At 45.0% G+C, this 27,650-nt stretch overlaps 1 protein-coding gene across 3 annotated transcripts in view; it reads right to left on the reverse strand.

The window, feature by feature from the left end:
* The window catches only part of SMC4 (structural maintenance of chromosomes 4), a 318,061-nt gene that overhangs the window by 136,186 nt on the left and 154,225 nt on the right, over positions 1-27,650 (reverse strand). For all 3 annotated transcript variants that reach the window (XM_029617081.1, XM_029617080.1, XM_029617082.1), the window contains exons 14-17: positions 19,291-19,516; positions 16,569-16,648; positions 7,049-7,201; positions 6,842-6,968 (exon numbers count right to left, since the gene is read on the reverse strand). In XM_029617081.1, the coding sequence (XP_029472941.1) occupies positions 6,842-6,968; positions 7,049-7,201; positions 16,569-16,648; positions 19,291-19,516 (586 nt within the window). The remainder of the gene's footprint in view (positions 1-6,841; positions 6,969-7,048; positions 7,202-16,568; positions 16,649-19,290; positions 19,517-27,650) is intronic.

Raw genomic sequence — 27,650 nt, forward strand, 5'->3', positions numbered from 1 at the left:
GTGCATCTCCCATCTTGTTATGGTAAGCTAAGATTGCACTTAAATGTACTCTTACAGATGATGTCTGGAGACCAGAATCTGAAAGATGGTATAAGTAGTCTAGTAGAGAAGTTGTGGGGCAGGAGAAAGGGTCAATACTCTTTTGCATGCACCACAAAGCAAACCTTTTCCATTTCGAAGAATAATTCTTTAGTGTTGAAGGTTTACATGAAGCTATAAGCACTTGAGATACATTGGTTGAAAGATTGAATGGTTGTAAAATCAAGCTTTCAACATTCATGCTGTCAGGGATAGGGATTGAAGGTTGGGATAGCGCAACCGACCCTGATCCTGAGTTATGAGAGTAGGAGCTACACCCAGGCGAATTGGTTCTCTGATCGAGAGGTCTAGAAGTCTGGGAAACCATACTTGTCGAGGCCAATACAGGGCTATGAGTGTCATGGACCCCTTGTCCTGTTGTAGCTTCACAAAGTTTTGGTTATGAGCAGTATTGGAGGATACGCGTATAGAAGGCCTGAGTTCCAAGGGCGAACAAAGGCGTCCTTGGCTGGCTGGTGTTTCTGTTTGTGGAGAGAGCAGAACTTTTCCACTTTGTGATTCAGGTGTGATGCAAAGAGGTCTGTTGTTGGTTGCCCCCAACGTTGAATATCCTGGTCACTACTAAGGGATCCAGGGACCATTCGTGTGGTTGGAACTGATGACTGAGTCGATCTGCCACTACGTTGTGAATGCCTGCCAGATAAGTGGCCTGCAGAAACATTGAGTGTGTCAGGGCCCAGTTCCAAATCTGTGCGGCTTTTGACAAAAGAGTTATGAGCCCGTACCTCCTTGTTTGTTGATGTACCACATGGCTACTGTATTGTCCGCTTGAATCAGAACAGTCTTGTGTGAGAGGCAGTCCTTGAACGCACGCAGCGCATAATGTATAGCTCGAAGTTCCAGGAAATTGATTTGAAACATTGCTTCGAGTTTTGTCCAAGTACCCTGGGTTTGGAGATTGTTTATGTGAGCTCCCCAACCTAAGGTGGATGCATCTGTAGTTAAAGTTATCTGTGGGACTGGTTGCTGGAAGGGTAGGCTCTTGTGCAAGTTGTCCATCTTCGCCCACCAAAGTAGAGATGATCTTAACTGGTGGGTCACTTGAATTGGAGAGGACAGTGGTTGAATGGCTTGGATCCATTGTAATCTTAAAGTCCATTGGGTTACCCTCATGGCTAGCCTTGCCATAGGAGTGACATGAACCGTGGAGGCCATGTGGCCTAGTAAGGTTAGAAATTGATGAGCTGTTGGCAAGCTCGCTACACTCAAAGAAGCAAGCAACAGGGAAAGTGTGTCTGCCCGATCCTCGGGTAGAAAAGTTTTTGAAAGTATGATGTTCAATTCTGCTCCTATGAATTGAAGCAGGTGAGACGGAATGAGATGGGACTTTTGATAATTGATAAGAAAACCCATGGAGTGAAGTAGAGTAATTGTTAGACTGAGGGAAGTCAGAGCTCCTTGTTAAGATTGACTTCTGATTAGCCAGTTGTCTAGATACGGGAAGACATGGACACTTTCTTTGTGTAAGTGTGCTGCTATTACTGCCAGGCACTTTGTGAATACTCTGGGAGCTGATGCAAGTCCGTACTCTGTACTGGAAATGTTGATGACCCACCATGAAGCGCAGATACTTGCGATGAGGAGGGAATATTGGAATGTGAGCGTAAGCGTCTTGAAGATCCAGAGAACAAAGACAATCTCCTGTTTGAAGAACTGGAAGCATGGTGCCTAAAGAAACCATCTGAACTTTTCTTTCTTCAGAAATTTGTTGAGGTTTCTGAGGTCTAGGATGGGACGTAGGCCTCCGGTTTTCTTTGGAATTAGGAAATAACAGGAATAGAATCCTCTGCCCTGCTGAGTCCAGAACACCGGCTCTACAGCTCTGGCTCTCAGAAGGGTGGATAATTCTACTTGTAGATGAATTATGTGATTTTCGCTTAATGGAAAATGTTTTGGAGGAGAATCTCTTGCAATTGAGACAAAATTGAGCTGGTATCCTCGAGATATTATTGCGAGTACCCATTGGTCTGTTGTTATCTGTACCCAATGGTTGTAAAAGAAGGATACTCGGCCTCCTACCGGTAGATCTGGTTGAGGGTTGTAGAGATGGCTTTGGTCTCTGGTGATGGCCTCAAAAGCCTGCAGCCGGTCCTGTCTGCGGCAGAGGTTGAGGCCTAGCAGCTCTAGGTTGCCTGGGCTGAGATCTTTGCTGGGCCTAGAAGATCTGCCTCTTGATGCTGGACGGTAGTAATGCCTCTGTCTATAGAAAGGTCGTCTAGATACCATCCTTGGAGGTCGGCGAGATGATGGTGTAGCAGAGTTCTGTGGAACTAATGACAGTTGGCGCAGGGTTTCTGTGTGTTCTTTTAATTGTGCTACAGCATCCTGTACCTTAGAGCCATAAAGGTTGTCGCCCATACATGGCAAATCAACCAATTTTTCCTGGACCTCAGGCCTGAGGTCAGAGGCCTTAAGCCATGCCCAGCGATGCACACTTATACCAGAGGCCGCTACTCTGGAGGCCGTTTCAAAATGATCAAAAGCGGCTTGGACTTCATGCTTGCCAGCTTCAAGTCCTTTGTGTATGATTGCTTGGGCGGCGTCTTGATATTCCTGTGGTAATGAATTTGAAAATTCTTGCAGCTGTTTCCACAGGTTTCTCTGATATTGTGTCATGTATAATTGATATGATGCAATTCTTGTGTTTAGCATAGCTCCCTGATAAATTTTCCTGCCAGGGAATCCAAGAATCAATGATTCTTGCCTGGGGGAGTGGAGGAATGGGGCCTTATCCTTTTAGATTTCTTTTGTGCAGACTCCACAACAACTGATTGATGTGGCAGTTGTGCTTTCTGGTAGCCGGGGACAGATTGTACCAAATAAGTGGTGTCCACTCTCTTATTAATAGCTGGTACTGAGCATGGGTGCTCCCAGAGTCTGTGCTGTAAGTCTAGGAGGACTTCGTGGACAGGTATAGCCAAGACTTGTTTTGGAGGGTCCACAAACTGGAGGACCTCCAGTGTTTGCTGTCTTGTGTCCTCTTCAGCTACCAGAGTAAACAGTATAGTGTCTGCCATATCCTGAACAAAAGTTGTAAAGGATAAATCCTCCGGTGGAGATTTCTTTCGCTCTTCTGGAGAAGGATCAGACATAAATCCTTCAGAAGTGTTGGTATGCCTGTTGTCCCAGGTATCATACGGGTCGTCCTGATGTGGAGACGTTGGAGAAGACCTTGGAAGGACCTGGCTGTGGATCATCTAAAGGTATCCGTCCAGGGATTTCTTCTTGAGGCTTGGATGGAGTCGATTGAAGAGCACCGACTATTTCATCAAATTTGTTCATTAAAAGCTGGAACAGTGTAAACTCTGGATGTCCTGGAGCCCCAGGTGACATCAGCATCAATGGTATCGGGTCGGGCATCGGCAATGTAATCGGCATTGGCATCAATGGTCGCCTCGGTATAGACTTCGGTTGTGGTACCGGCTTTGGTGAAGGCACCGGGATCGGCGGGACCGCCGGCATCGGTGAGGGCATCGGCGTCTGTTGATCCTTCAATGCTTGAAGCACCGCTTGACGGATGAAATCCATCAATTCCTCCATGATAGCTGGTGCAGGCAGAGCAGCTACACGTGATGGCGGTTGAGGTGTCGATGGTCCTGCCACAGGGCCCTGTGGAGGATCGATGATTGGTGTTTCGATATGGGATGAAGGCCTCGGAGTCGAAAGCATCTGTGTTTCCTAGAGTCTAGGCTGTTTAGCGGTCGATTCCTCCAGGGAGAGAAGCGCCTCTGGTATCGATGGGTGTCTGTGCCGATGCTTCGGATGGTGTTCCATCGCTGACTTCGTCGATGCTATCGGCGATGAATGATCCCCCGAGCCTTCCGGATGACGCGTTTGCAGTATTATACGTTTAGAGACTCTGGCCGGAGACGATTGAGTCGATGTAGAAGGGGAAGGCAGAAGCTGTAGATGGAATAAATGCTCCATCTTTTCTTGGCAGGCCTTTCTTCCCTTTGCGGTCATTTCAGCACACTTGGGACAGGTTGTTACGTCGTGTGTTGGACCTAAACAAAGGACACATTCAAGGTGTGAATCTGTAATGGACATTGTCCGATTACAGTTGGGACATTTTTTTTAAATCTTGTGGCCATATTTTTTCGCCGACAACAGTCGATGAAAATGAGAAAAAATGTGAGACAAAAATATTTTTACTCGAAGAGTATAAAAGAGACCAAATTTTACTCACCAGCCGGTAGTAATACGAGAGACCCCGATATGGGAGAGAATAATGCTTTTTAAATCTGATTTTTAATCAGACAAACTGTGAGAAAAACTCAAACAGGCTCCTGCTCCGCGATGCCAACAGCAGCGTGGAAAAACGAAGACTGAAGGGAGACCCCTGTGGCTAAGAATATTATGGCATGCTGGGCATGCTCAGTGTGCTCAGAGTGCCAGTCAAAAGTTTCTAGAAACTTTGACAGAAAGTTTTCCGCAATAGGGCTCAATCAATGTCGTCACCCAAATGCAAGGACTAGCATCCTGCTTGTCCTGGGATAATGGACGCTATCCTTCTGGCTGAGGTGCGTATAAAATTGTATCCAATCACAGCAAGACACGCAGCTTCTGGCTCGAATTGTAAAGGAATTCTGTCATAACTCCTGGGCATTCCTTGTTAGCTACAGTCCAGATCTGGCACCATGCAGCCACAACGCTTAGACCTAAAAACCCATGCTTCCTCCCCCCCCACCCCCCCCAAAGAACCGCTCTACTTTCCACCAGAAGGTGATCCTCAGACACTGAGCACATGAAGATGTCCACCCTACGCAAATGCACTACCTTCTCCATCTGTTGATCCAGGCAGGTCCTGCACTGGGTCTACAGATGCCCCTAGCGGCAAGTGCTAGGGGCAACGGGGATCGAACTTGTAGCCCAGGATGTTTGAGGCCAAGGGCTCTTGCAGTGGAGCCACAGACTGTTACCCACTAGCAGCTGAGAAAAAACGTTAAGTTTTTCCCATGGATGAGACCACAGCCACCAGATTCACCCATTTCAGAGGATGTCCTCCCCACTTCTAGAAGTCTGCTGAAACCCACTAGAGAGGCCCATGAAAATTTTTCCTCAGGTTATGCTGATATAGAACTAGGGACTAAAGGGTTTGGTGCACTTTAAGTAAGGTCTGTAAACCTGGGGGAATCTTGAGGCAGCCCAAAGCCACCCGGCGGAAAGAAGGAATGCTGCCTGTGGCAGCAGGGATCAACCCCAGCCCTGAGTGACCAGGCCCAGGAATTCATAGTGGAGCCCCAGGGACTGATTGCCCCTGTCCAACCCCACACCATTCTGCTGGTTGCTGTGTTCTCTTTTCAAAATAGAAGGCAGAAAAAATTCCACAGCAGATTCTGGACTGAACTTCAGTTGAAGTCATCTAAGCAATATTAAGTAAATTGATGCCCATCTCACCACAGAGGAAACTAGGGTAATGGAACCATTCCTGGCCCCGTTTCTCCCTGTTCCTGCAGAGAACTAAGTCTAGGAGCAACAAGGGTAGGAGGACCAAACTCCCGCTCCCTCACTGATGGTCACAAAATTGGACCTTGGCTCTCACAGATAACTGCTCTTCAGCGGAAGAGACAAGAATGGCCCTGCTGAACCGAAGCAGCCCCCCAAAAAGGAAAAAAGGCCATGTGCCTGCATCCACCGTTAATCTGTCGAGCTCCTGCAAGTAATATAGAGTATACTGTTAAGGTCCCTTGGTCCTAGATTTCCAGTCAGTGGGCTGTTTTCCGGCGCTGTGCTTAACTACTATGCTGCTTCACTGACTACTGAAGCAGAAAAATTAGGGTCAGAAAACCACAATACTCATCCCCCATAATAGCTCCCAAGCAGTGTTATCCCAACAGGGGCAACTACTCTGCTTCAGACACCTTTGCTTCTTAGTTTTTGGGTTTTTTTTTTTTAAATCTTTATCTAGGAGCCAGTTTCATCCACATTCTCAACCCTGCCAATTTTTTTTTTTTTAAAGAAGAGAAAAATAGGAGAATTATCCAGGTTTTGGGAAACAGGAAGAGAGGAAATAACACTGGATCCTACCAGTCATGCTGGAATCCTCTGGATCCTGCAATGGCTCCACTGGAGGAGGAAGAACAACTATCATTGCAAGAGCTGCTAAAGTAAACCTCAAAATGGGCCAGATCCACACTCAACTAAGGGATGAACAATGGATTGTCACCTCAGGAGCACTTCCAAATGGATTTCGCTTCATCCATCCAGTCTTCAGGTTGTCTACCATCTGCTGGAGACAGGAGTATACTAGTAGGCTATCATCAGTATGGCAATATATGAGGAGTATACAATAGAAAATAATGTGTGGCAAACAATATACTGGTCAATATATGTTTACAAAAGTTTTTATTTGTGAATCCATACACATAAGTGGTATATAGTTCCAAGCACAAAAGAATTAAACCAAAGTGTGAAAATACTTATGTGTATGGATTCACAAATAAAAATGTTTAACATATATTGACCAGTATATTATTTGCCACACATTATTTTCTATTGTATATTTTCTATATGTGTGTGCTGTGTACTCCGCACCTCTCTTTTTTGCCTTTGCCCAATATATGAGGAGTGACATCAGTGAGCCTATTGATCTGTCTTCATCTGTTGACTGGCATGCATAACCCACTGTTCCGGCATGGTCTGAATGGATAAAGAACTAGTCAGGCTTACAAAATCAAATGTTTTTTTCCTATTTTATTAAGAATGTGCTAATTTAACCTTAAACAGACAATAATAAACCTACCTTTTCTGAAGGTATCAAGTGATTTTTCCATCTGTTTTTGTTTGTTTTTGTCAGGGGCAACGGCAATGACATTGGATTCAAGTTCTTTCACCTGGCTCTTTAGATGGACTTCCTGTTCTGACAGACTCTATCGTTTTAAACAAATAAACATCAGCAACTAGGATATAAGATCTTGCAGTAAATCATATTTATATAAGTACAACATACCTGAATGCTTGCAGTGTATTTTTCTAAAGTATTCTTCATGTCTCGTACACTTTGGCGTAATTTTGCTACTACTTCTTCTAGCTGCACTTTCCCTTCCTGGTATTGCATTGCTTTCTCAGAGTCCATGTGCAGTTTTGATTCCATCATGTTCAACTATTAAAATAAATATATCTTCAGTAAAAGTATATGTATATTAAAATGTCTAAGTTTCAAACATTTACTTGAAGTGCCATGTTTTCTTACATGTAACATTTATGCCTACCATAGAAAGGTGCAATCAATATTAAGTAATTCCTGACTTTGCACTTAAACATGAGATTGCCTAATGGTATAGTTCGGGGGTCCCCTAAATACAGCCTGTATGTGGCCCTGGAAAAATTCTGTCCAGCCTACCAAAATATTCTCTGCTTGCAGGTAAATTGGCCAGCAGAGCAAGGTATGCACCTTTTTTTTATTTTTTAACCATATCATTCATGATAGCCAAACAAGCAGGAATTGCTGAAGGAGAAGCCAACCTCCTTGCAAGCCAAAGAAATGTCTCGTGCAGCAGCAAAAGCGGTTAGAAGGGCTGGCAGTGTTCCCAACCCCCCCCCCCCGCCCCCCACCAGAAGCCCCAGCAAGGTGAGGGGAGGGAATTTAAGGAGAGAAGGGCTGTCAGCAGAAAGGGAAGGAATGAAAAGAGAAGGGAGTGAGTAAGAAGAAGGGGTGTGAGAGGAGGGGAAGACAACAAAGTGTATGGAGGGGGTGAGGGGAATAAAGTGTGCCACAGACACATCACCCTGTCATTCAAACCCCTCCCCCCCAAAACACCAATACTACTATCCCAGAGGGCGGATGCTGACAGTAGAGAGATAGGTGGTAAGGTTTCCAAGGGTGTGACAGGGTTGCCAAGTTCCTAGGAATATTTTTTACTGATACCCTATCTGCTATACCTATGCAGGAATCCTGCTGCCTGCCTCCCCCTTCCATAGCATTTTAAATCCCAAAGAGGACCAGACACTAAGGGAGAACTCCCCAAACCCTACCCCCTCCCACACACACAACTATACTCAACAAAACTCAAAGGAGACACCAACCCCCCACCCTCTGGAGTGATTTGAAATGTTGCATGCAGCTCTTTGTTTAAAAGATTTGGGACCCCTGGTTTAGTTGGCAAAATATACAATTTCACTTCTGAAACAATAGCTTTTTCCAAAAGCAATTCAGAGATAGATTTTTTTTCCTAAGGTGCATAGTTTTTAAACTGAATGAACTTTTGCCATCTTGAGTAACCTACAAGCCTATTTTTTTATACTGGTTTTCATACATGCCTTCTTCACTCAATCATGTCAGCAGCTAACCGTATGCACTAAGATGCTGGAGTATGATCATGTGAACAAAGAACACACAAGAGAGGGACTCTTCATTTCATATCGTTAAATAGCAATATTTCCTTTTATTCAACCAAAATTAACATCTTTTATCTTCTTGTACACTGGCAGTTTGTGGTTGGTTTTATAATTAAATTAACCTCTAATGTCCTCAAAGCTGAGAAAATTTCACAGGACACCGGCCTTTTACTGTCAGTGCTATCATATTTTGGTGCAGTTATTTCTTAATTTGTCAAACATGTTAATTATATTAACTGGAACGATAGAGAAGATGACCACATCTTCAGAGGCTCAGGAAGATGGCAACTAAAACGAGCAATTGAACAGCCACCCAGTGGAAGTGGTGGAGAAAAAAAACAGTATCTGAAATCAAGAAAGCATGAGATAAATATAGGGGACTCTAAGGAAGCGATGAGAAAGCAAAATTGCTTACCTTGTAAATAGGTGTTATCCCAGGACAGCAGGATGTAGTCCTCACATATGGGTGAGTGGAGGCACAGACAATGTCTGTGCCTTACCGTGATCAGACGTCTTCGAGGATGAAGACCGATGCCTGTGCTTCCTGGACTTTTCCTGGTGCTCAACCCGGTCCTTACCCGGAGCCAAGATGGAGAGGAACCAGATTTGGACCACGAGGATATGCACCTCGCTCAGTCCCCCGCTACTTCTGGACTGGGACTCAGTAGCGGAGGAGAAACAGAGGGGGATGTTGCCAAGACTCCCTTATGCAGAGTCGAAGTCCCGGATGCCGATGTTGATTGTTCCTATTTCTTAGCACTGAACAGCTTCTCCATTTTGTCCAGGTGTGCCTGACGACCCTTGGGGGTCATTTGGGCACAAAGATCACAGCCACAGACATCAAGCACTGCCCCCAGGTGCAGAACACAGAACTCATGGAGGACTGTGATGGACATGGTCCGGAGGCACTGGGGGCAACGGTGGAAGCCGGATGACATCATGGAAAAAAGAACGTGGCGCGCAGTCAATGCCCGGCAGCCACTGGGAAAAGACACCATCGGTAATCGACCGCAAACTATCAAGGAAACTTACCGATACAGAGAAAGAAAATCCCAAAAATCAAGCGGAGGGATCTGACGGGACTCATGAAAGAAGAGAGAAAAAAAAAGAAAAGTAGTTTTTCACAGCAAAAAAGCGTGAGCTCCGCAGCTGCGAGGCTTCAGCTTCATGGAAAAAGACTGAAGAGGGACCCAGCGTGGACAGTGGCTCAGTATGTCAAAGTTTCTAGAAACTTTGAAAAAGGTTTTCCGTGGCGGGCTCCATCTGATGATGTCACCCATGTGTGAGGACTACCATCCTGCTTGCCCTTGGAGAAAGGAAAAAAAACTATCTTGGGGAGAAAAGTTGGTACTGTGCCAATCTTCACTTTATCCTTTGTAATTATCAAAAATGTCTCTCTACAAAATGCCTGCAACCTGGAAACTTGCCTAGCCAAAAATAAAGCTACCAAGAAAATGTCCTTAAGTATCAATAGCTTTACTGAAGCCTCTTTTCAAGGGCTCAAAAGGAATACCTGTGAGGCAAGAATAAATTTGAATTTGAGTTCAAGAATGATCTAGATCCCTGACTGGCTGCCAACATGCTTCACTCCTCTAAGGAATCAAGACATCTGGATGAGGGGAACAAGGATCGACCCATCGCTTTTCCCCTAAAGCAAGACATAGCTGTTGTGTGAACCTTTAAGGAATTTAGAGTCATCTCCTTTTGGAGACCACCTTGCAAAACAGAACAGCAGATAAGGCGGCCCTAGATGCCACAATTTCTCGAAATAAACACCAATCGTTAAAAACTCTACACACCCTTGCATAAGCTAGGAGATGCAGAACTCTTCTTAGACCGTAACAGTGCATGAATTCCCTCCAGAGAAGACCCTCTCAAATCAATGAAAACCTCTCAAGGGCCAAGCCATAAGACAAAATTGAGCCGGATCTTCATAGAGGATAGAACACTAGAACAGACCTACTTCCTATGGTAGAAACAGTGACTTTCTGTTCAGCAATCTGACTAGATCCACAAATCAAGACACCAGAATTACCAGACATAGATGTCTGACTATCCTCTGGATAACTATGCCCATCAATGGCCAAGGTGGAACACTTAACACAGACCCTCCAGGGGCCAATGTTGAACTAGGGCATCTCTAACCATGGCGAACCTCTCTTTCTGCAGAAGAACCTTTTCACTTTCTTGAGGCCATCAGGTACAGCACTAGCTCCCCCAACTAGTGCTGGATCCATAAAAACCACCAAAATGGAGGAAGCCCATTCTCTTTTGTCTAGAGCATTGAGACTAAGAAAATCTGTACATTCTCCATTACTGCAATCTAAAAAGTGGAAAGAATCTTAAAATGTTTCTCCACCCATTCCAAAAGGGGCGTTGCATCGGCTGTTACCTGAGCATTCTTGGCTCCCCCTTGGTGATTCAAATACCCAACATCCTTAGCATTATCCAACAAAATGCTAACTGCCTGTTCTTGAAATACAGTCACAAATTGGAGCAAAGCCAAACAATGGTCTCTACATGATTAGCAGACCATACAGCCTCCACCGGCATCAAATCCATGAGCTGTGCGACTTTGAGAATGAGCGCCCCAAACTAATAGGCTAGCATCTGCCATTATAGTTATCCAAGAGGGAGTCTCCAGATCCATTATTTTCTCCAGGTTGTCATTCGTCAAATACCAATTTAGATAGCATTTCATCTGCTAAGGAACCACCAGGCATATTGTGGAATCCTGAAACGTATGATAACACTGGGATAACAATGCCCTCTCCAAAGGTCTCATATCTGAGCCTTTGCTTAGGGAACCAGATCGAAAGCTGACACCAAGGAACTGAACAATTGAGAACTCCTCCAATCCATCAGGCTAGATGCCACCAACAGTGCCCATGCCTGGCCTTGTAGATACTGGATTCATAGTTATCAATTGCACATGACTGGCCTTCGTATTGAAATGGGCCACAATATCCCCAAGAAACTGGGAAGGTTGCAATTTGCTCCTTGGAGTTTTATCACCCATCCCAGTTCTTGCAAAAGGCGTTATTACTTAGGCGGTAGCAGCTACTCTCTCAAGAGCTGACTTTGCTCAGATCAGCTAATTGTCTAGGGAAGGATGCACCAAGATGCAATCTTAACGTAAAAAGGCTGCTATAACCACTATGACATTGGAGAATGTTCTTGAAGCAGGAGCTAATCAGAAAGGGAGGTGCTTGAAACTGAAAAGAGCCGCCTAACACTGCGAAATAATTTTTGCTGATCCTTCCTAATGGGAATATGGTTTTATTTTCCTTATGTTCTACAGTTCTATGTAAAGCCCCCATCCGCTGTTGGGCAGTTCATCGTTTTATGTAAACCGGAGTGATTTGTAATTCCCACAAGAACTTCGGTATATAAAAATTAAAAATAAATAAATAAATATGCTTCTGAAGATCCAAGGACGTTAGGCATTCCACTTTCTTCACCGCTAACTATGGATTTCTTGGTTTCCATTCTGAAGTGCAGAACTTTCAAGGCTCAGCTGACCCTTTCAGGTCCAAAATAGTTTGAAAAGTTCTCTCCTTTGCTGGCTGTACAAAATCAATGGAGCAATGACTCTGACCCTATTATCTCAAAGCACTGGAACTTCTGCCTCCAAGGACAGAAGGTCTATTAACTGCATCTATCTTTTGAGCAGAGGCGCAAGCGGAATCAGACAAGCAAACTCTATAGCATAGCCTTCCAATTTGCTTCCGTAAAGGGCATCTATGTAAGATTTGCCTTGGAAGTTCCATCTGCTGACCAATTCCGCAGCCATAGCTGTCTTCTGGCCATCACCCCTGAGGCCACTCCTCTGGCCAAAGTACGGACTAGATTCGGGCCTGCGTCAGCTAAAAAGGTAGCGGCGGATTCCATAACCACTCTGGAATTCACCCGAGTCATCCACCTCCTGAGAGAGGAGTAGGAATGAATGAGCTACCAGGGCACCAAAAGAAGCAATCTGTAAGGTTATTGCTACTGAGTCAAAAGCCTGTTTAAGGATAGACTCATCCGTCTTATCGTATGCATCCTTTAAGACTGCTCTTCCCTCCAATGGGATAGTTGTTCGCTTAGAGATGGCACAGACCAGCACATCCACTTTAGGGAAACACAAATGCTCTCTCACTGCCGGATCCAAAGAGTGTTCAGCTTCTAATGCTCGTCCCCCTTTAAAACTTGCTTCTGGGGCATCTCATTCCAGGTCAATCAATTCCTGGATGGCTTCCAGTATTGGAAAGTAGAAAGAGGCTTTTCCGTAGGGAAATCAGAATGGGATTCTTTTTTGGTTCCAGAGTCCGCCCCAAGAACTCTCAGTATCTTCAGGGTCTGGGAAATCAGGGCCAGCAATTCATCTCTGTGGAAAAACTGTAACATGGTCCAGTACGGTTCTAAACCTGTTATGGTTTTGAGGTGTTTGAGTGGATTCTTGGGTTCTGTGAAGATGACCATGCCCATGGGGAGGAGCCCAATGAGGAGCTGTAGATGAGACAGACTGAGAATGTTAGATTACTCACTAAGTTGGTAGTTGTATAGGTGGAGATCCCAGCAGGTAGAAGTAGTTGAATACAGGCACCGAGCCAGGGAGAGCAGGCCCTCAAGGAGCGAATACCTGATCCCAGATAGGCACCTGTAAGAAAGCAAAGGGCCCCCGAGGAGCAGGTACTCAGGTTAGAGAAATACCCTGAAGGGCAGAGAGCTTCCAGCGGCAGCAAGGAAGCGGCAGAGTAGCTCAGACTGGAGGCTTTCCATCCATTCACAATCCTTGCTAACTCGATGAGCTAGCAAACAAGGGCAGACTAAATACCCGGATGGCGTGACGTCACTTGAGGGGGACGCCCCTGAGTTTCTCACCATGACGTGGATAAAGACATGGGTGGCGTGCGCGCACCTAGGAGGCCCTTAGGAGATCATAGACGTGAGGCTTTGCCACAGCCATTCCGGGGATGCCGGAGAGAGCGGCAAGCAGACGCGGCGGTAGCTATCTTCCCAAGGCTAGCGGGTAGAGCACAGAGAAAGGTGAGGCACAAAGGTCAAAGCCGTCTGAGACCGACGGACACAACAAAACCAGGGGGAATTTCCCCATCTTCCAAGGAATCTGTATCCTCCTCTTCGTCCGTGCCGTCCACGTCCCTGCCAGGGATACCCTTGGTGAGGCACGGCATGCCTACAGGTCTGCTGACAGGACTGGAGAGGTCTTACCTACTGAGGTTCCGCCCAGACGGAGAGAATTGAGGTAGCAGACTTTACCTATACAAAGACTTGAAGGCCCTGGAAAAAATTCCACCCAAAAGAAGGCAGCCAGGTCCATGCCTACCCAGGAGGTACTGGGGTAGTTGCGCTGAATTTTCCTCTCCCATGGATGACCCAGTCCTGGGGGTACTCAGATCTTCCAGTTAAGTCTGTGGCTAACCCATCCTCTGAATGGGAGGAGCCGGGCTTAGCAAAGTCCGGGGAGGCCAACTCTCCCTGGGCTTCCTCACAGTGCTGATATAAGTTGGAATCCAGGTCAGACTGCAAAGCCCTAATATGACAAGTAGCGCAGAGAGAAAGGCGCTTATGTTTCTTGGCTGCCAAGCCATTGGCTGCAGTAACTGTGCATTCTGTCGCTCACAATTAAAATTTTATGTGCTCAGATTTCGGGTGCCTAAGTGGGATGCAGTGAGGTGCACACACAGCCCGAGTGCCCGGCTTTACCTATATTCTGCACTAAGTAAGTTTTGCGAGTATGTAAGCAGCACATGCGCAGAGCCGACATACTGCACGTACCAATATTCTATGGAGGGCAATATGGCACGCACAAAGACATGCACAAGATGGCACTGCTGTGGCCTACCACGCGGTGTGCCGACCAAGCCTAAAGCAAGATCTAGCCCACTCAGGGGCCTGCTCAACTCACTCGGATTCCCACTTTCCCTTACCCCAACGGGATCAGGAACGTCTGTACAGTGCGCCGAGCAAGGAGACCGGAGGAAGTCTTACCGAAACCCCTCCAAAAGTCTCTGAATCGGGAGGTAAATCTGTTTTTTTTTTTTAAAACTTACCTGGGCTCAACACTGGCTGAGTACAGAGACGGTCTCTGGCTGTGGGGGAAGAGGGCTTTAGCTGTCACCACTGCACTCAGCTTCCTGCCTTTCAGCTAGTTAAGCAGCAAAGTCTACACCGGGAACCAGTTACCGGATCAGGGCACACCTCAGACCTCGGAAATCAGCTCAGGAGTTCTCAACTGGGGAGGGACCATTAGGTATCACCACAGGAGAGCAGGGCTCAATTTTTTTTCCAATTTAAATGTAGAATTTCTCCTTCCAAATAGTACAGCAATCCCCATAGGAAGAGGTATGCCCACTATCTGCTGAAAGGCTGAGGGCACTGTAGGGGTGTATGTAAGATGACATCAGCTTTGAAATCTAACTCCATCTCCATCTGCTGGCAGGGGAGGCATAACCCATTGGTCCTGAGTCCATCTGGCTACAAGTCAGAAAATGACAAATTATAAGAGGTCTGGGTAACACATGACAGAGTGGGGAGGGGAATGGAGCCTATAGCAAGAATACTGTTTATAAGAAAGAGATGTAGTAGTTAGCTCTCTGAAGGAGTTTGAAGAGCAGACACTGTTCTCTTTCCTTCCACCAATACCTTGTAAACCAAAGACAAATTTTCCTTACAATAAAAATGTCATTATTTGCCATACTTTGTTTTCTTGTGTATTGGTATTGGGGCTAAACACACAAAACCAGTTGGAATTGGTCTAGGTGGTAGTTACTAAAATGGTTAGAGATCTTTGTTCTAAAGCATATGGGTACAGACAAAGATCTAAATATGTATTCCCTAGAGAAAAGGCAAGATAGAGGAAATATAAGTCATTTATATATATCTCCAAGGGTTCCATGCAAAGGAAGTGAGCCTCTTTCAATGGAAAGAAGGCTCTAATATAAGGGAGTCATGGGATGAGGGTGAAGAGGTTAAACTCAAGAGTAATCTTAGGAAAGATTTCTTTACAGATAGGTTTGGTGGATGCATGGAACAGGCTCCCAGTGAAGATGGAGACAAAAACAGTATTTGCATTCAAGAAAGCATGGGATAAACACAAGCAATCTTCGAGAGAGTGATGGGAATTGCAAAGTTAAATTAGTTGGGCCAGTGGAGAGACTAGATAGGACATATGATTTTTTTTCTGCCTTCACATTTCTGTTACAAACTAAAAGGTCTCCAGCTCTACTATAATTATTATTATTAATAGGCAGGGATAGGGATGGGAACTAGACTCTCCTAGTTATCAGACCCCCACAGGGGATGGGCCAATTATTTAAAGTCAGGGATTTAGCCCCGTCCCTTCTCACCCTGTGAATCAGATCTACTTCAATGGTTAGAAGGCCACTGGCCTGTCCCTCCCAGCAACAATTTTTCCGGATCCTCTTTCAGCTGCACAGCCTTGCACGTCTACAACCTGCTAGAGATAGAGAACACTGGAGATCTGGCAGGCTGCTCAGTATTCTATATAATGTCAGCCATCTAGTTGTTCTGTCTCCATCTGCTGGTGGGGGAAGGGGGTGGGCAAAACGCCATATGTCTAGATTGGTCAGGTGGAATGAAAAGAAAATCTATATTTCGCTTGTCACAAAATATTCTGTAGTACACCGAAATGCTATAAGACTGGATATTCTGATGCTAGATTCAAATACATCCAGGAGTAGTTACATTCTACAGATCAGCAAAATCTGAATTTCAGAGCATTTAAACTCTAAACATACAGAAGTTCTACAGATTAGATTAAGAAAATTCAATTGTTATATAAAAATGTCATTCAGGTTTGGCTGAAATCAATTATATCTAAAAACAAGATGACATTAATTTTGGAAGATACAGAGTAGAAAAGATGAAATAAAACTAAGACTTTGGGTTTGTGACAGCACAGAAATTGACAAATTTCAGATTAAAATCCGAAAATCCCAAATTCCAGAAATTGTGGAAAATGTATACTGCTGCAGACCATCAACAGCAAAGGAAATTGGTGCTACTAGCAGTACAGAGCATCTGTCAAGCTAGTAATAAAGTCAAATTTTAATCCCTGAAAACCCAAAGTCCTATACATAACGGATATTTTAAAGTATTTTACTAACCTCTGTTTCTGATACTTCAACAATGACAGAGGATCCCATTCTTCCTTTCATTACTTTACCTCCACCACCAGTCATTGTGCCTAAAAGGAAATAAAAATAGTGATACCTCGGTTCTCGAACATAATTCGTTCCAGGAGGACGGTCGAGAACCAAATTGTTCGAGAACCGAAGCAATGAAACCCAATAGGCCTAATTTGTATATAATACAGTATGTAGAAAAACATGAGTCTCAACAAGAAATAAAAGTGTACAGTATGTATTAAAAAAAATAAAATAAAATGTACTGTAAAGTACAGTAAATTGTGTTTCATTTACTGTACCTGTACCAACCTTTATTGTCTTGAAGGGGAGTCCTCTTCAATAAAAACAGAGGGTAACTGCTCTTCGGGTGTTTCTGTTCTCTGTATCTTTTGCTGAGGAGAATCAGAATCTTTCTCTGCAGTTGCTTGTCTGATTTCTTTACGGAAGAATTTTTCAATTTTTTGCTGTTTTTTTCTCCTTTCAGAAATTTTGCGGAAAGTGGACATAACATTGTCATTAAAAATGTTAACTGCTCTATTTGCTACCACTTTATCAGGGTGATGTTGTTCAACAAAGTTTGCGATTTCTGTCCATTTTGCACACATTTCATGAATAAGGCCACTAGAAATATCCTCCACTCTCTCCTCTTCTTCAGAAGAAATTTCTTCCACCATATCCTTCTGCTGCTGTTGTTGTAGGTGCATCAGTTCCTCGGTGGTTAACTCAGCAGCGTGACCTTCCACAAGTTCGTTGATGTCATCTTGTTGAATGTCAAGGCCCATGGTCTTTCCTATGGCCACAATATCATCAACCACAGCAACATCTTCATCAACGACAGGAGCTGACTCAGCTTCTAAACCCTCACTGTCCCTTTCGGGCCATAGTTTTCGCCATGCCGCATACAATGTGCGATGAGTGACATTACTCCAAGCAGTGTCAATCAAGTTTACACAATTTAGGATGTTGAAGTGTTCTTTCCAAAATTCCCTCAGAGTTAGCTGTGTGTCATTTGTCACTTCAAAGCACTTCCGGAAGAGGGCCTTTGTGTACAATTTCTTGAAATTGGATATGACCTGTTGGTCCATGGGTTGCAGAATAGGGGCTGTATTGGGGGGTAAGAATTTTACTTTGATGAAGCTATAGTCATCAACTAGATCTTCCTCTAAAGCTGGGGGGTGAGCAGGAGCATTGTCCATCACTAATAGACATTTTAAAGGCAATTTTTTTTCTGCCAGGTATTCCTTCACTCGAGGTGCAAAAACTTCACGCACCCACTCTGTAAAGAATTGTCTGGTAACCCAAGCTTTGGTGTTAGACCGCCACATCACAGCCAATTTACTCTTCATTACATTGTGCCTTTTGAATGGCCTGGGATTGTCTGAATGGTAGACAAGCAAGGGTTTTACCTTGCAATCACCACTTGCATTTGCACAAAACAAAAGAGTAAGCCTATCTTTCATAGGCTTGTGCCCTGGTAGCGCTTTCTCCTCTTTGGTTATGTAGGTGTTGGCTGGCATTTTTTTCCAGAATAATCCGGTCTCATCGCAGTTGAACACCTGCTCAGGAACAAACCCTTCTGCCTTGACATAGTCACTAAATTCTTTAATGAAGTTATTAGCAGCCTCCTGGTTTGCACTAGCTGCTTCCCCATGCCTAGTGACGCGATGTATGCCACTTCTATGTCTGAAATTCTCAAACCAACCTCTGCTGGCTTTAAACGTGAAAGCACCTTCACCTTCACCACTTGTACCAGGTGTTTCTTTGTTCAGATCACTGAATATTTGTAGTGCTTTCTCACAAATAACGACCTCATTGATGCTGTCACCTGCTAACTCTTTTTCTTTAATGAAAATAAGGAGCAGCTTCTCCATTTCCTCCATTATCTGAGGCCTTTGCTTAGTTATCAGCGTTACACCTTTGGCAACATTGGCAGCCTTTATAACAGCTTTATTCTTAAGGAAAGTAGAGATGGTTGATTTTGGCATGCCATACTCAGCAGACAGATCCGAAACACGTGTGCCCTGTTCATATTTGGCAATGATTTCTTTCTTCAGCTCAATAGTTGTTCTCACAGCTTTCCGCTTACCTTTGTCTGCATTACCACTTCTGGCTTTCTTTGGACCCATGTCTAAGGGTTAAATTCAGTGTAAAGCGTGACTCTCTCCACAAAGCGTGACTCTCTCCACAAAGCGTGACTCTCTCCACAAAGCGTGACTCTCTCTCTGCACTCACACTGATGACGCAAGCAAGGCGCGCTGGGCCGAATGAACGCCATTCGGCTCAACTCGGCTCATCTCAGAAGTTCGAGTTGCAAATATTTGTTCGGATTCCAAGACAAAAGTTTCTCGAATCTCCTGGTCGAATACCGATTTGGTCGAAAGTCAAGGCGTTCGAGAACCGAGGTATCACTGTAAAATGTAATTTCCTCTGTTCTGAACTTAAAAGTATATAGCCTAGTGGTTAGAGCAGTGGGCTGTGACCTAGGAAAACAAGGGTTCAAATCCTGCTGCTGGCGCCTTGTGTTCTTGGACAAGTCACTTCACCCTCCATTGCCTCAGGTACTAACTTAGATTGTAAGCCCTCTGGGGATAGGTAAATACCTACAGTATGTGAATGTAATCCACTTTGAAGTGCCTGTAAAAGCAGAATATAATCCAAATAAATAAATTACAAGTAGATGCTCAAATCAATTTGAGAATACCTGACTGTTCAATGATTTGTCCTTGCAGGGTTACCACTCTCCATCTCTTGTCTTTCTGGAATGCTACCCTGGTAGCTTGATCCAAGTTACTGGCAACAAGCGTATCACGTAAAGCAAAATAAAATGCCAGGTGAATCTTCTCGTCTTTGACTGTCACCATATCAAACAAACGAGGAATATTTTCAGGAGTCTGGATTTTATTCATGCATTTTTCCCATACCTTCATCTATTATGGGGGGAAAAAAAAAAGGAGAAACCAGTTTTGAAGCTAACTAGAATCAACAAAAGCAGAATTGTCTTTCCTATTCAGTTTAATCAAGGCTGGAGCTCTTACATATTTACTTGCAGAGACTGATACTCTATTTTAATTTCCTACCCCATTACCCGGTTAAAATTTAGCTGGTTAAGGAAAAGATGATACAGGGGCATGATTTTAGTTTATGCAGCTAGTGAAGAATATCAGCTGACAGTGACTGAACCTTTCATTGCCCAAGTGCAGTGAAAAAATATAAACTAAGTGCTGGTAAATGTCAGAATTATCAGAACTTAGTATTCAGCAAGATAGGACAGGTAACAGCCTCTCCTGCTCCCACTTTGTTTTTGGTTTAGATTTGGGGACTCAAGAATAGGGGGAGGGAGGTGAATGAAAGATTTTTGTCATTTTTTAATAGGTTATGAGATGGATTCTGGGGGGGAGGGGACATATTGCGGTGGAACAATTTTACATTATATTGGGGGGCAGGAAGAGGCGGCTGTTTGGCTACTCTTTTTTATTCATATTCTGGGAAGCATACTGGCCACTTTATTTTGTGAAGATTCAGTTAGCGACTTTACCTAATTAATTTTATTTGAGTATATTCAGACTGTGCAAGTAACTAGCTAGCTTGGCGCAGATAATCAGCTGGGTAAACTTAACTGGTTAAATTTACTGCTCACCATTTTTTCAATAATGATTTAAATAATAAATTTTGGTGTACAAAAGAGACCAACTAGCCCGTCCAGTCTACCCAATTATTCTTGTCCACACCAAGGATAAGCAAAGTTGCTTGCCTATAATAGATATTCTCTGTAAACAGGAGGACAAATCAGCCATACAAATAGTTGATGTCATCTGATGGTACCAATTCTGACCTTATTCTCAGAGCTCAGAAATACCTAGAATTATTTTTCTGAGCATGTGCAGATGTTTCCACTTAACTGCTGACAAATGAACCTCCTTTGCATTAGTTACAAGCATTAGTGAGAGTTTGTGCTGATTTGTCCTATTGTCTATGGGGAACCCCTATTACAGATAAGCAACTTTGCTTTCTACATGGACAAGCGAGGTGGGGGGGCACAAGTGAGAAAGGAAAGAGCAGAAGACTCTTCCATGGAAAGAAACTACATGTGCTGCTCTCTCTCTGGGCTAGCACACTGAGCTGGCTCTTCTCCCACTGGCCTCCCACTCAGCTGCTGCTCTTTGCCAGAGGATCCAGCAAGGTCTTTCCTTGCTGGCAGGGCCTAGGGAACCCCCATCAGTGTTTCTGCTGTGTATTAAAAAGAAAAATCTTTTCTATGGGCTGGAGGTGGCCACATGAGGGAATCCAACTGATCTGTTGGGCTTAGAATGGACTTCGAAAAGTTGATAATGAATTCCGAATGCAGAGTTTGAATGGTGAATCGGGTGGAAGCTTCCAACTGTTCCTATACCAACACGTAGATATTGCTCAATATAAGCTAACTGTTTAAGAAAAAAATATATTACTACTCTTCCTTACATGGGCTGCTATAATTGCAAGACATTTTCTGAATGCTTTCAGATTTGCAGCCAGATTAAATGAGAGAACACAATACTGATACTCGTCAAAACTGAAACCTTATTTGGGGCAACTTCAGCCACCTATGGAAGGGGGGGGGGGAGGTGGGGTAATATGGAGTCTCCAGAGACCCCCAAGATCCTTGAAAGAGCTGAGGTGGTAGTGGAGGCAGATCAGAGTTTTTTCCCAATGGGGTGGGGTTTTTTTTGTGTGTTTCGGAAAATAGTCCACTGCTTCTTTCTTTGCCCATTGAAACTAAATTTCTCTTAGCATTCAGACAGATGAATCCAGAACCAGTGGGTTATGCACCTCTACCAGCAGATGGAGAAGGAGCAAAGTCGACATCATAGTACATATGCCCCTGCAGTGACATCATCTCGCCTGTATTCTCCATCTCCAGCAGATAGGAGACATGCATCTCTCTACTGGGGGACATCGGCTTCGACTCGACAAGATGGAGCAGCTCTTCGGGTATTGGCACCAGTGAAGATCCAAGGAGCTGCATCAATGGACACAGAGCGCTTGACGTCTGTTCCGTCTGTGGATAGGGGCGCCGGAGACAAACCGCTGATCTCCTCTAGGCTGAGGACTTGGGGTTCGTAATCAAACTCGGCACTGTGGAAGGACAGGGCCAAGGGCCAAGCAGCCAGGGAAACTGAAAAATCATGAGCACCGGTCCTCAATGCACATGCTGGAAAAGGGAATGCACTGGCTAATGAAGCAATACCCCTCAAAACCACCCAGGGGCGAGAATTGCCAGTCCTCCATTGGTGCTGAGGTTCTGCAATGGTTTCTACCGGTCCTGATGCCAATCACCGATTCACCCCCATGGGTCCGAAGAGGATCTAGCCACCCTTCCTTACTCCCAATCGGTGGTGGCATTGGCAATGTTTGAGGAGGAGCTGGAGTGCCAAGTACAGCTAATAGTGGAACAGGCACTAAAGGGCTTAGGACCTATGGCACTGACGACACCTGATCTGGTGTTGCTCACCCTCATTTCTGAAAAAACTCAATATGCTCATTATTGCATACTGACCCAGCTGGTGTCTATTCCCAGGTCAGCATCAGTGCCCGGTGGGGCACCAAGGCCTCGCCCTACCAATATGATGGATGTTGCTGGGTGCGCCTCCCGAAGAAGCTCAACCGAGACCAGATATGGCGAGGCCTACTGCCCTCCATCCAGTTTTACCGGTGCCTGCACCTCTGGAAGAAGGCCACCTAGGAACTCACCCCCTATTTACAGTGAGGATGAGGAACCCCATGACACCCGGGGGGACGATGCTTCGAAGTACTTTTCTGAGGGTCACCCATCAGACCATTCTCCTCCAGAGGAGTGAAGGAAGTCTCCACCAGATGACTCGACCGTTGCAGGGTTTGTGAGGGTAAGGGAGGAAGCCATTACATTTAGCAAAATTGCTTACCTTGTAATAGGTGTTATCCCAGGACAGCAGGATGTAGTCCTCACATATGGGTGACGTCACTGACGGAGCCCTAAGGCGGGAAAGCTTTCTGTCAAAGTTTCTAGAAACTTTTGACTGGCCCTGTGAGGCCACTGAGCATGCCCAGCATGCTATGATATTCTCTGCCACAGGTGTCTCTCTTCAGTCTCATATGTAGCCATAAGCTTTAGCAAAAAATAAAATAATAAATTATGAGGCCCAACTCCGCGGGGTGGCGGGTGAGTTATGTGAGGACTACATCCTGCTGTCCTGGGATAACACCTATTACAAGGTAAGCAATTTTGCTTTATCCCAGGACAAGCAGGATGCTGGTCCTCACATATGGGTGAATAGCGAGCTAGAGGCTGAGTCATGTTGTATTGAGACAACAGTGAAGTATTGTTGTTGAATGAGTCAGCCGAAGATCACAGCAGTTTGGTTGTAGAAGGAGTTGGGATTAAACTGGAAACAAGTTCTTTAAGACAGATTGTCCATAGGCTGAATCTTGTCTTCCTTCTTTGTCCAAACAATAATGAGCTGCAAAGGTTTGAAGAGAATTCCATGTTGCTGCTTTACATATGTCAAGTATTGGCACTGAACGATAGTGTGCTACTGAAGTTGACATTGCTCTTACTGAGTGTGCTTTTACTCGCCCTTGGAGAGGAAGGCCTGCTTGTTCATAGCAAAATTGTATGCAATCTGCTAGCCAATTGGATAAAGTATGTTTTCCCACTGGTTTACCTGGTTTGTTTGGGTCATAGGAAACAAAGAGTTGATTGGATTTCCTGTGGGCTGCAGTGCGGTTGAGAAAAAAGGATAAAGCATGCTTACAGTCCAAGGTATGCAAGGCCCTTTCTCCTTGATGAGAGTGAGGCCTTGGAAAGAATGTGGGTAAAACTATGGATTGATTCAAGTGGAATTCCGTGACTATCTTGGGAAGGAATTTTGGATGTGTACGGAGAACCACTCTGTCATGTAAGAACTTAGTATAAGGTTCATAGGTGACAAGTGCTTGCAACTCACTAACCCTTCTAGCTGATGTAATGGCTATGAGGAAAATAGTCTTCCATGTAAGAAATGTTAGGTCAGTGGAATGTATGGGTTCAAAGGGAGAACATGCATAAGCCTTGATAAAACCAAATTGAGATCCCATGGTGTGGCTGGGTGTCTAATTGGTGGTTTGAGGTGAGTTAAACCTCTCATAAACCTGCTGACAAGAGGTTGTGTGGAAATAGGTGCATCCGCTACCTGGTTATGGTAAGCAGAGATTGCACTTAAATGTACTCTTACAGATGAAGTCTGGAGACCAGATTCTGAAAGATGGTATAAGTAGTCTAGTAAAGAATTTGTAGTGCAAGTAAAAGGATATATGTTGTTTTGCGTGCACCACAAAGTGAATCTTTTCCATTTGGAAGCATAGTTCTTCCGTGTGGAAGGTTTACGTGAAGCTATAAGCACTTGAGATATATTGGAAGAAAGATTGAGTGGTTGTAAGATCAAGCTTTCAACATCCATGCTGTCAGGGCTAGTGATTGGAGGTTGGGATGGCGCAACCGACCCTGATCTTGAGTTATGAGAGTGGGAGCTACTCCTAGACGAATTGGATCCCCGACTGAGAGGTCGAGGAGTGTGGGAAACCATACTTGTCGAGGCCAATATGGGGTTATGAGTATCATGGTCCCCTTGTAGCTTCACTAGAGTTTTGGTTATGAGCGGTATTGGAGGATACGCGTAGAGTAGGCCTGAGTTCCAAGGGCGAGCAAATGCGTCCTTGGCTGGCCTGTTGTTCAAGTTGTATAGGGAACAGTAGTTGTCTACTTTGTGATTCAGATGTGATGCAAAGAGGTCTACTGCTGGATGTCCCCAAAGTTGAAATATCCTGGTCACAACTGAGGGATCCAGGGACCATTCGTGTGGTTGGAATTGACGACTGAGTCTGTCCGCCACTACATTGTGAATGCCCGCCAGATAAGTGGCCTTGAGAAACATGGAGTTGCTCAGGGCCCAACTCCATATCTGAGCTGCCTCTTGACAAAGGAGGTACGAGCCTGTCCCTCCTTGTTTGTTGATGTACCACATGGCTACTGTGTTGTCCGTTTGGATCAGAACAGTCTTGTGTGTAAGGCAGTCCTTGAAGGCATGTAGCGCATAACGTATAGCTCGAAGTTCCAGGAAATTGATTTGAAATGCTGCTTCGAGCTTTGTCCAAGTTCCTTGTGTTTGGAGATTGTCTATGTGAGCTCCCCAACCCAAGGTGGATGCATCTGTAGTTACAGTCACTTGTGGAACTGGTTGTTGAAAAGATAGGCCCTTGCGCAAATTGTCTTTGTTCATCCACCATAGTAGAGAAGAACGTAATTGGTGGGTTACTTGGATTTGAGCATGCAGTGGTTGAATGGCTTGGATCCATTGTGATCTTAAAGTCAATTGTGTTATTCTCATGGCTAAACGTGCCATGGGAGTAACGTGAACTGTAGAGGCCATGTGGCCTAGTAAAGTTAGAACCTGGTGAGCTGTTACTTGTGTTTGTGAGCTGAGCCACGTTGCTAGCAGTGAGATTGTTTCTGCCCGATCTTCTGGTAGAAAAGCTCTTGCAAGGTTGGTGTTCAAATCTGCTCCTATGAATTGAAGCAGTTGTAATGGTGTGAGGTGGGATTTTTGATAATTGATCAGGAAACCCACTGAATGTAGTGTTGCAATTGTTTGATTGAGAGAATCGAGAGCTCCTTGTAGAGACTGACTTCTGATGAGCCAGTCGTCTAGGTATGGGAAGACATAAGCCCCTTGTTTGCGTAGATGTGCTGCTATGACTGCTAGACATTTTGTGAACACTCTGGGTGCAGAGGCGAGTCCGAAAGGGAGTACTCTGTATTGGAAATGTTGATGACCCACTATGAAGCGCAGGTACTTGCGATGAGGAGGGTATATTGGGATGTGAGAATAAGCATCCTGAAGATCCAGAGAACAAAGCCAATCTCCTTGTTGAAGAAGAGGAAGGATGGTGCCTAGGGAAACCATCCTGAATATTTCTTTCCTTAGAAATTTGTTGAGATTTCTTAGGTCTAGGATGGGCCTTAGGCCTCCTGTTTTCTTTGGAATGAGGAAGTAACGGGAGTAGAATCCTCTGCCCTTCTGAGATTGGGGCACTAACTGTATTGCCCTGATTTTCAGAAGGGTGGATAATTCTGTTTGTAGAAGAATTAGTTGAGACTCTTGTTGTGGGATGGCTCTCAGTGGAAATTGACAGGAAATTTAGCTTGTATCCTTGAGCAATTATAGAGAGCACCCATTGGTCTGTTATTGTTTTCCAGTGAGTGTAAAAGTGGGATACTCTTCCTCCTACTGGAAGTTGTGTGTGAGGATTGAAAGGAGTGGCTTGTTCCCTGGGCTGTATCTCAAAACCCAGAGGCAGGGCCTGTCTGAGGTGGAGGTTGAGTATGAGGTGCCCTGGGTTATCTAGTTTGGGCACGTTGTTGCTGAGGCCTAGTGGATCTACCCCTAGATGTTTGGGAGTAGTATCTGCGTGGCCTATAAGTAAGGCCTCCTTGTTTCTCTGCGAGGAAGTCGACGAGGAGGCTGTGTGGGAGGATCCTGAGGTATTTGAGACAATTGACGCAAAGTCTCTGTGTGATCCTTCAGTTGTTGGACTGCCTCTTGAACTTTTTCTCCAAAAAGGTTATCTCCTTTGCATGGAAGATCAACAAGTTTTTCTTGGACCTCAGGCCTGAGGTCAGAGGCCTTGAGCCATGCATATCTGCGTGCAGCAATACCTACAGCTGCAGTCCTGGAGACAGTATCGAAACCGTCGTAGGCTGCCCTCACTTCATGTTTACCTGCTTCCAGGCCCTTATGTATAATGGCTTGTGCAGGTTCTTGAAGCTGTTCAGGTAGAGATTTTGTAAAATACTCCATCTGTTTCCATAAATTTCTCTGATACTGTGTCATGTACAGCTGGTATGCAGAGATTCTGGAGTTTAGCATAGAAGATTGATAAATTTTTCTTCCCATAGAATCAAGGAAACGATGATCTTTGCCCGGTGGGGTAGAAGAATGAGGACGGATTCTTTTTGATTTTTTCTGGGCAGATTCAACTACCACAGATTGATGTGGCAGTTGTGCCTTTTGGTATCCTGGAGCTGATTGTATTAAATAAGAGGAATCCACTCTCTTGTTTACAGCTGACACTGTGGATGGGTGCTCCCAGATACGGTTTTGTAGGTCTAAGAGCACCTCGTGTATTGGGATGGCCAAAACTTGTTTTGGGGGATCCACAAATTGCAGGACTTCTAAAGTATGTTGTCTTGAGTCCTGTTCCGCTTCCAACTTGAAAGGAATGGTGTCTGCCATATCCTGTATGAAATTAGAGAAAGACAGGTCTTCAGGGGGGGACTTCTTTCTGGACTCTGGAGGTGAGGGATCCGACATGAAGTCCTCTGAAAAGGATTCTGTATCTTGGCTATCCCAGGATTCCTCTTCTTCCTGTCTGTGAGTGAATCTTGGTGGAAAATGTAGACCTGATGGACCTGGTAATGGGTTATCAACAGGTGTGGGTGGAATAACGTGCTCCCCAGGTTTTTTGGGCAAGGTGTCGATGACATCTTGGTATCTCTGAAGCAGACACTGAAATGATGATAGGTCATGAACATCATCATCATCCATCGGTGTCGGCCTCGATGTCACTGAAGTTGGCCTCGACGTCGACAGCGGTCGTTTTCCCGATGGAGGCGGTAACATGGGCATCGATACTGTAGTAGTTGATGGTAGTTGCGCATAGATCGACGTCGATGTGGTGATTATCCTTGGTGTCGACTTCTATTGTTCTCGGCGTCACTGTGGACACCGGCATCGGAGGTCCCACCGGAGTGGCCGGCATCGATGCTGGAAGCATCGGCATCGACGAGCCCGTCGGAATTAGCTGTTCCCTCAAAGCCTGTGATATCGCTTGTCTGATAATATCAGACAATTCCGGCGTTACAACTGTTGGTACCAGAGCAGTTGTAAGCAGTGGCGAAGGCTGAGGCGTTGGATCCGCTGCAGGGCCCTGCAGGAGATCAGGTGTCGAGATCGGAGGATGAGGCCCAGACCCCGAAGTTTCCTCCGAGCGTGGCCTCTTTGCCATCGACGG

Source organism: Rhinatrema bivittatum, chromosome 9, assembly GCF_901001135.1.
Source record: "Rhinatrema bivittatum chromosome 9, aRhiBiv1.1, whole genome shotgun sequence".
Taxonomy (NCBI): domain Eukaryota; kingdom Metazoa; phylum Chordata; class Amphibia; order Gymnophiona; family Rhinatrematidae; genus Rhinatrema; species Rhinatrema bivittatum.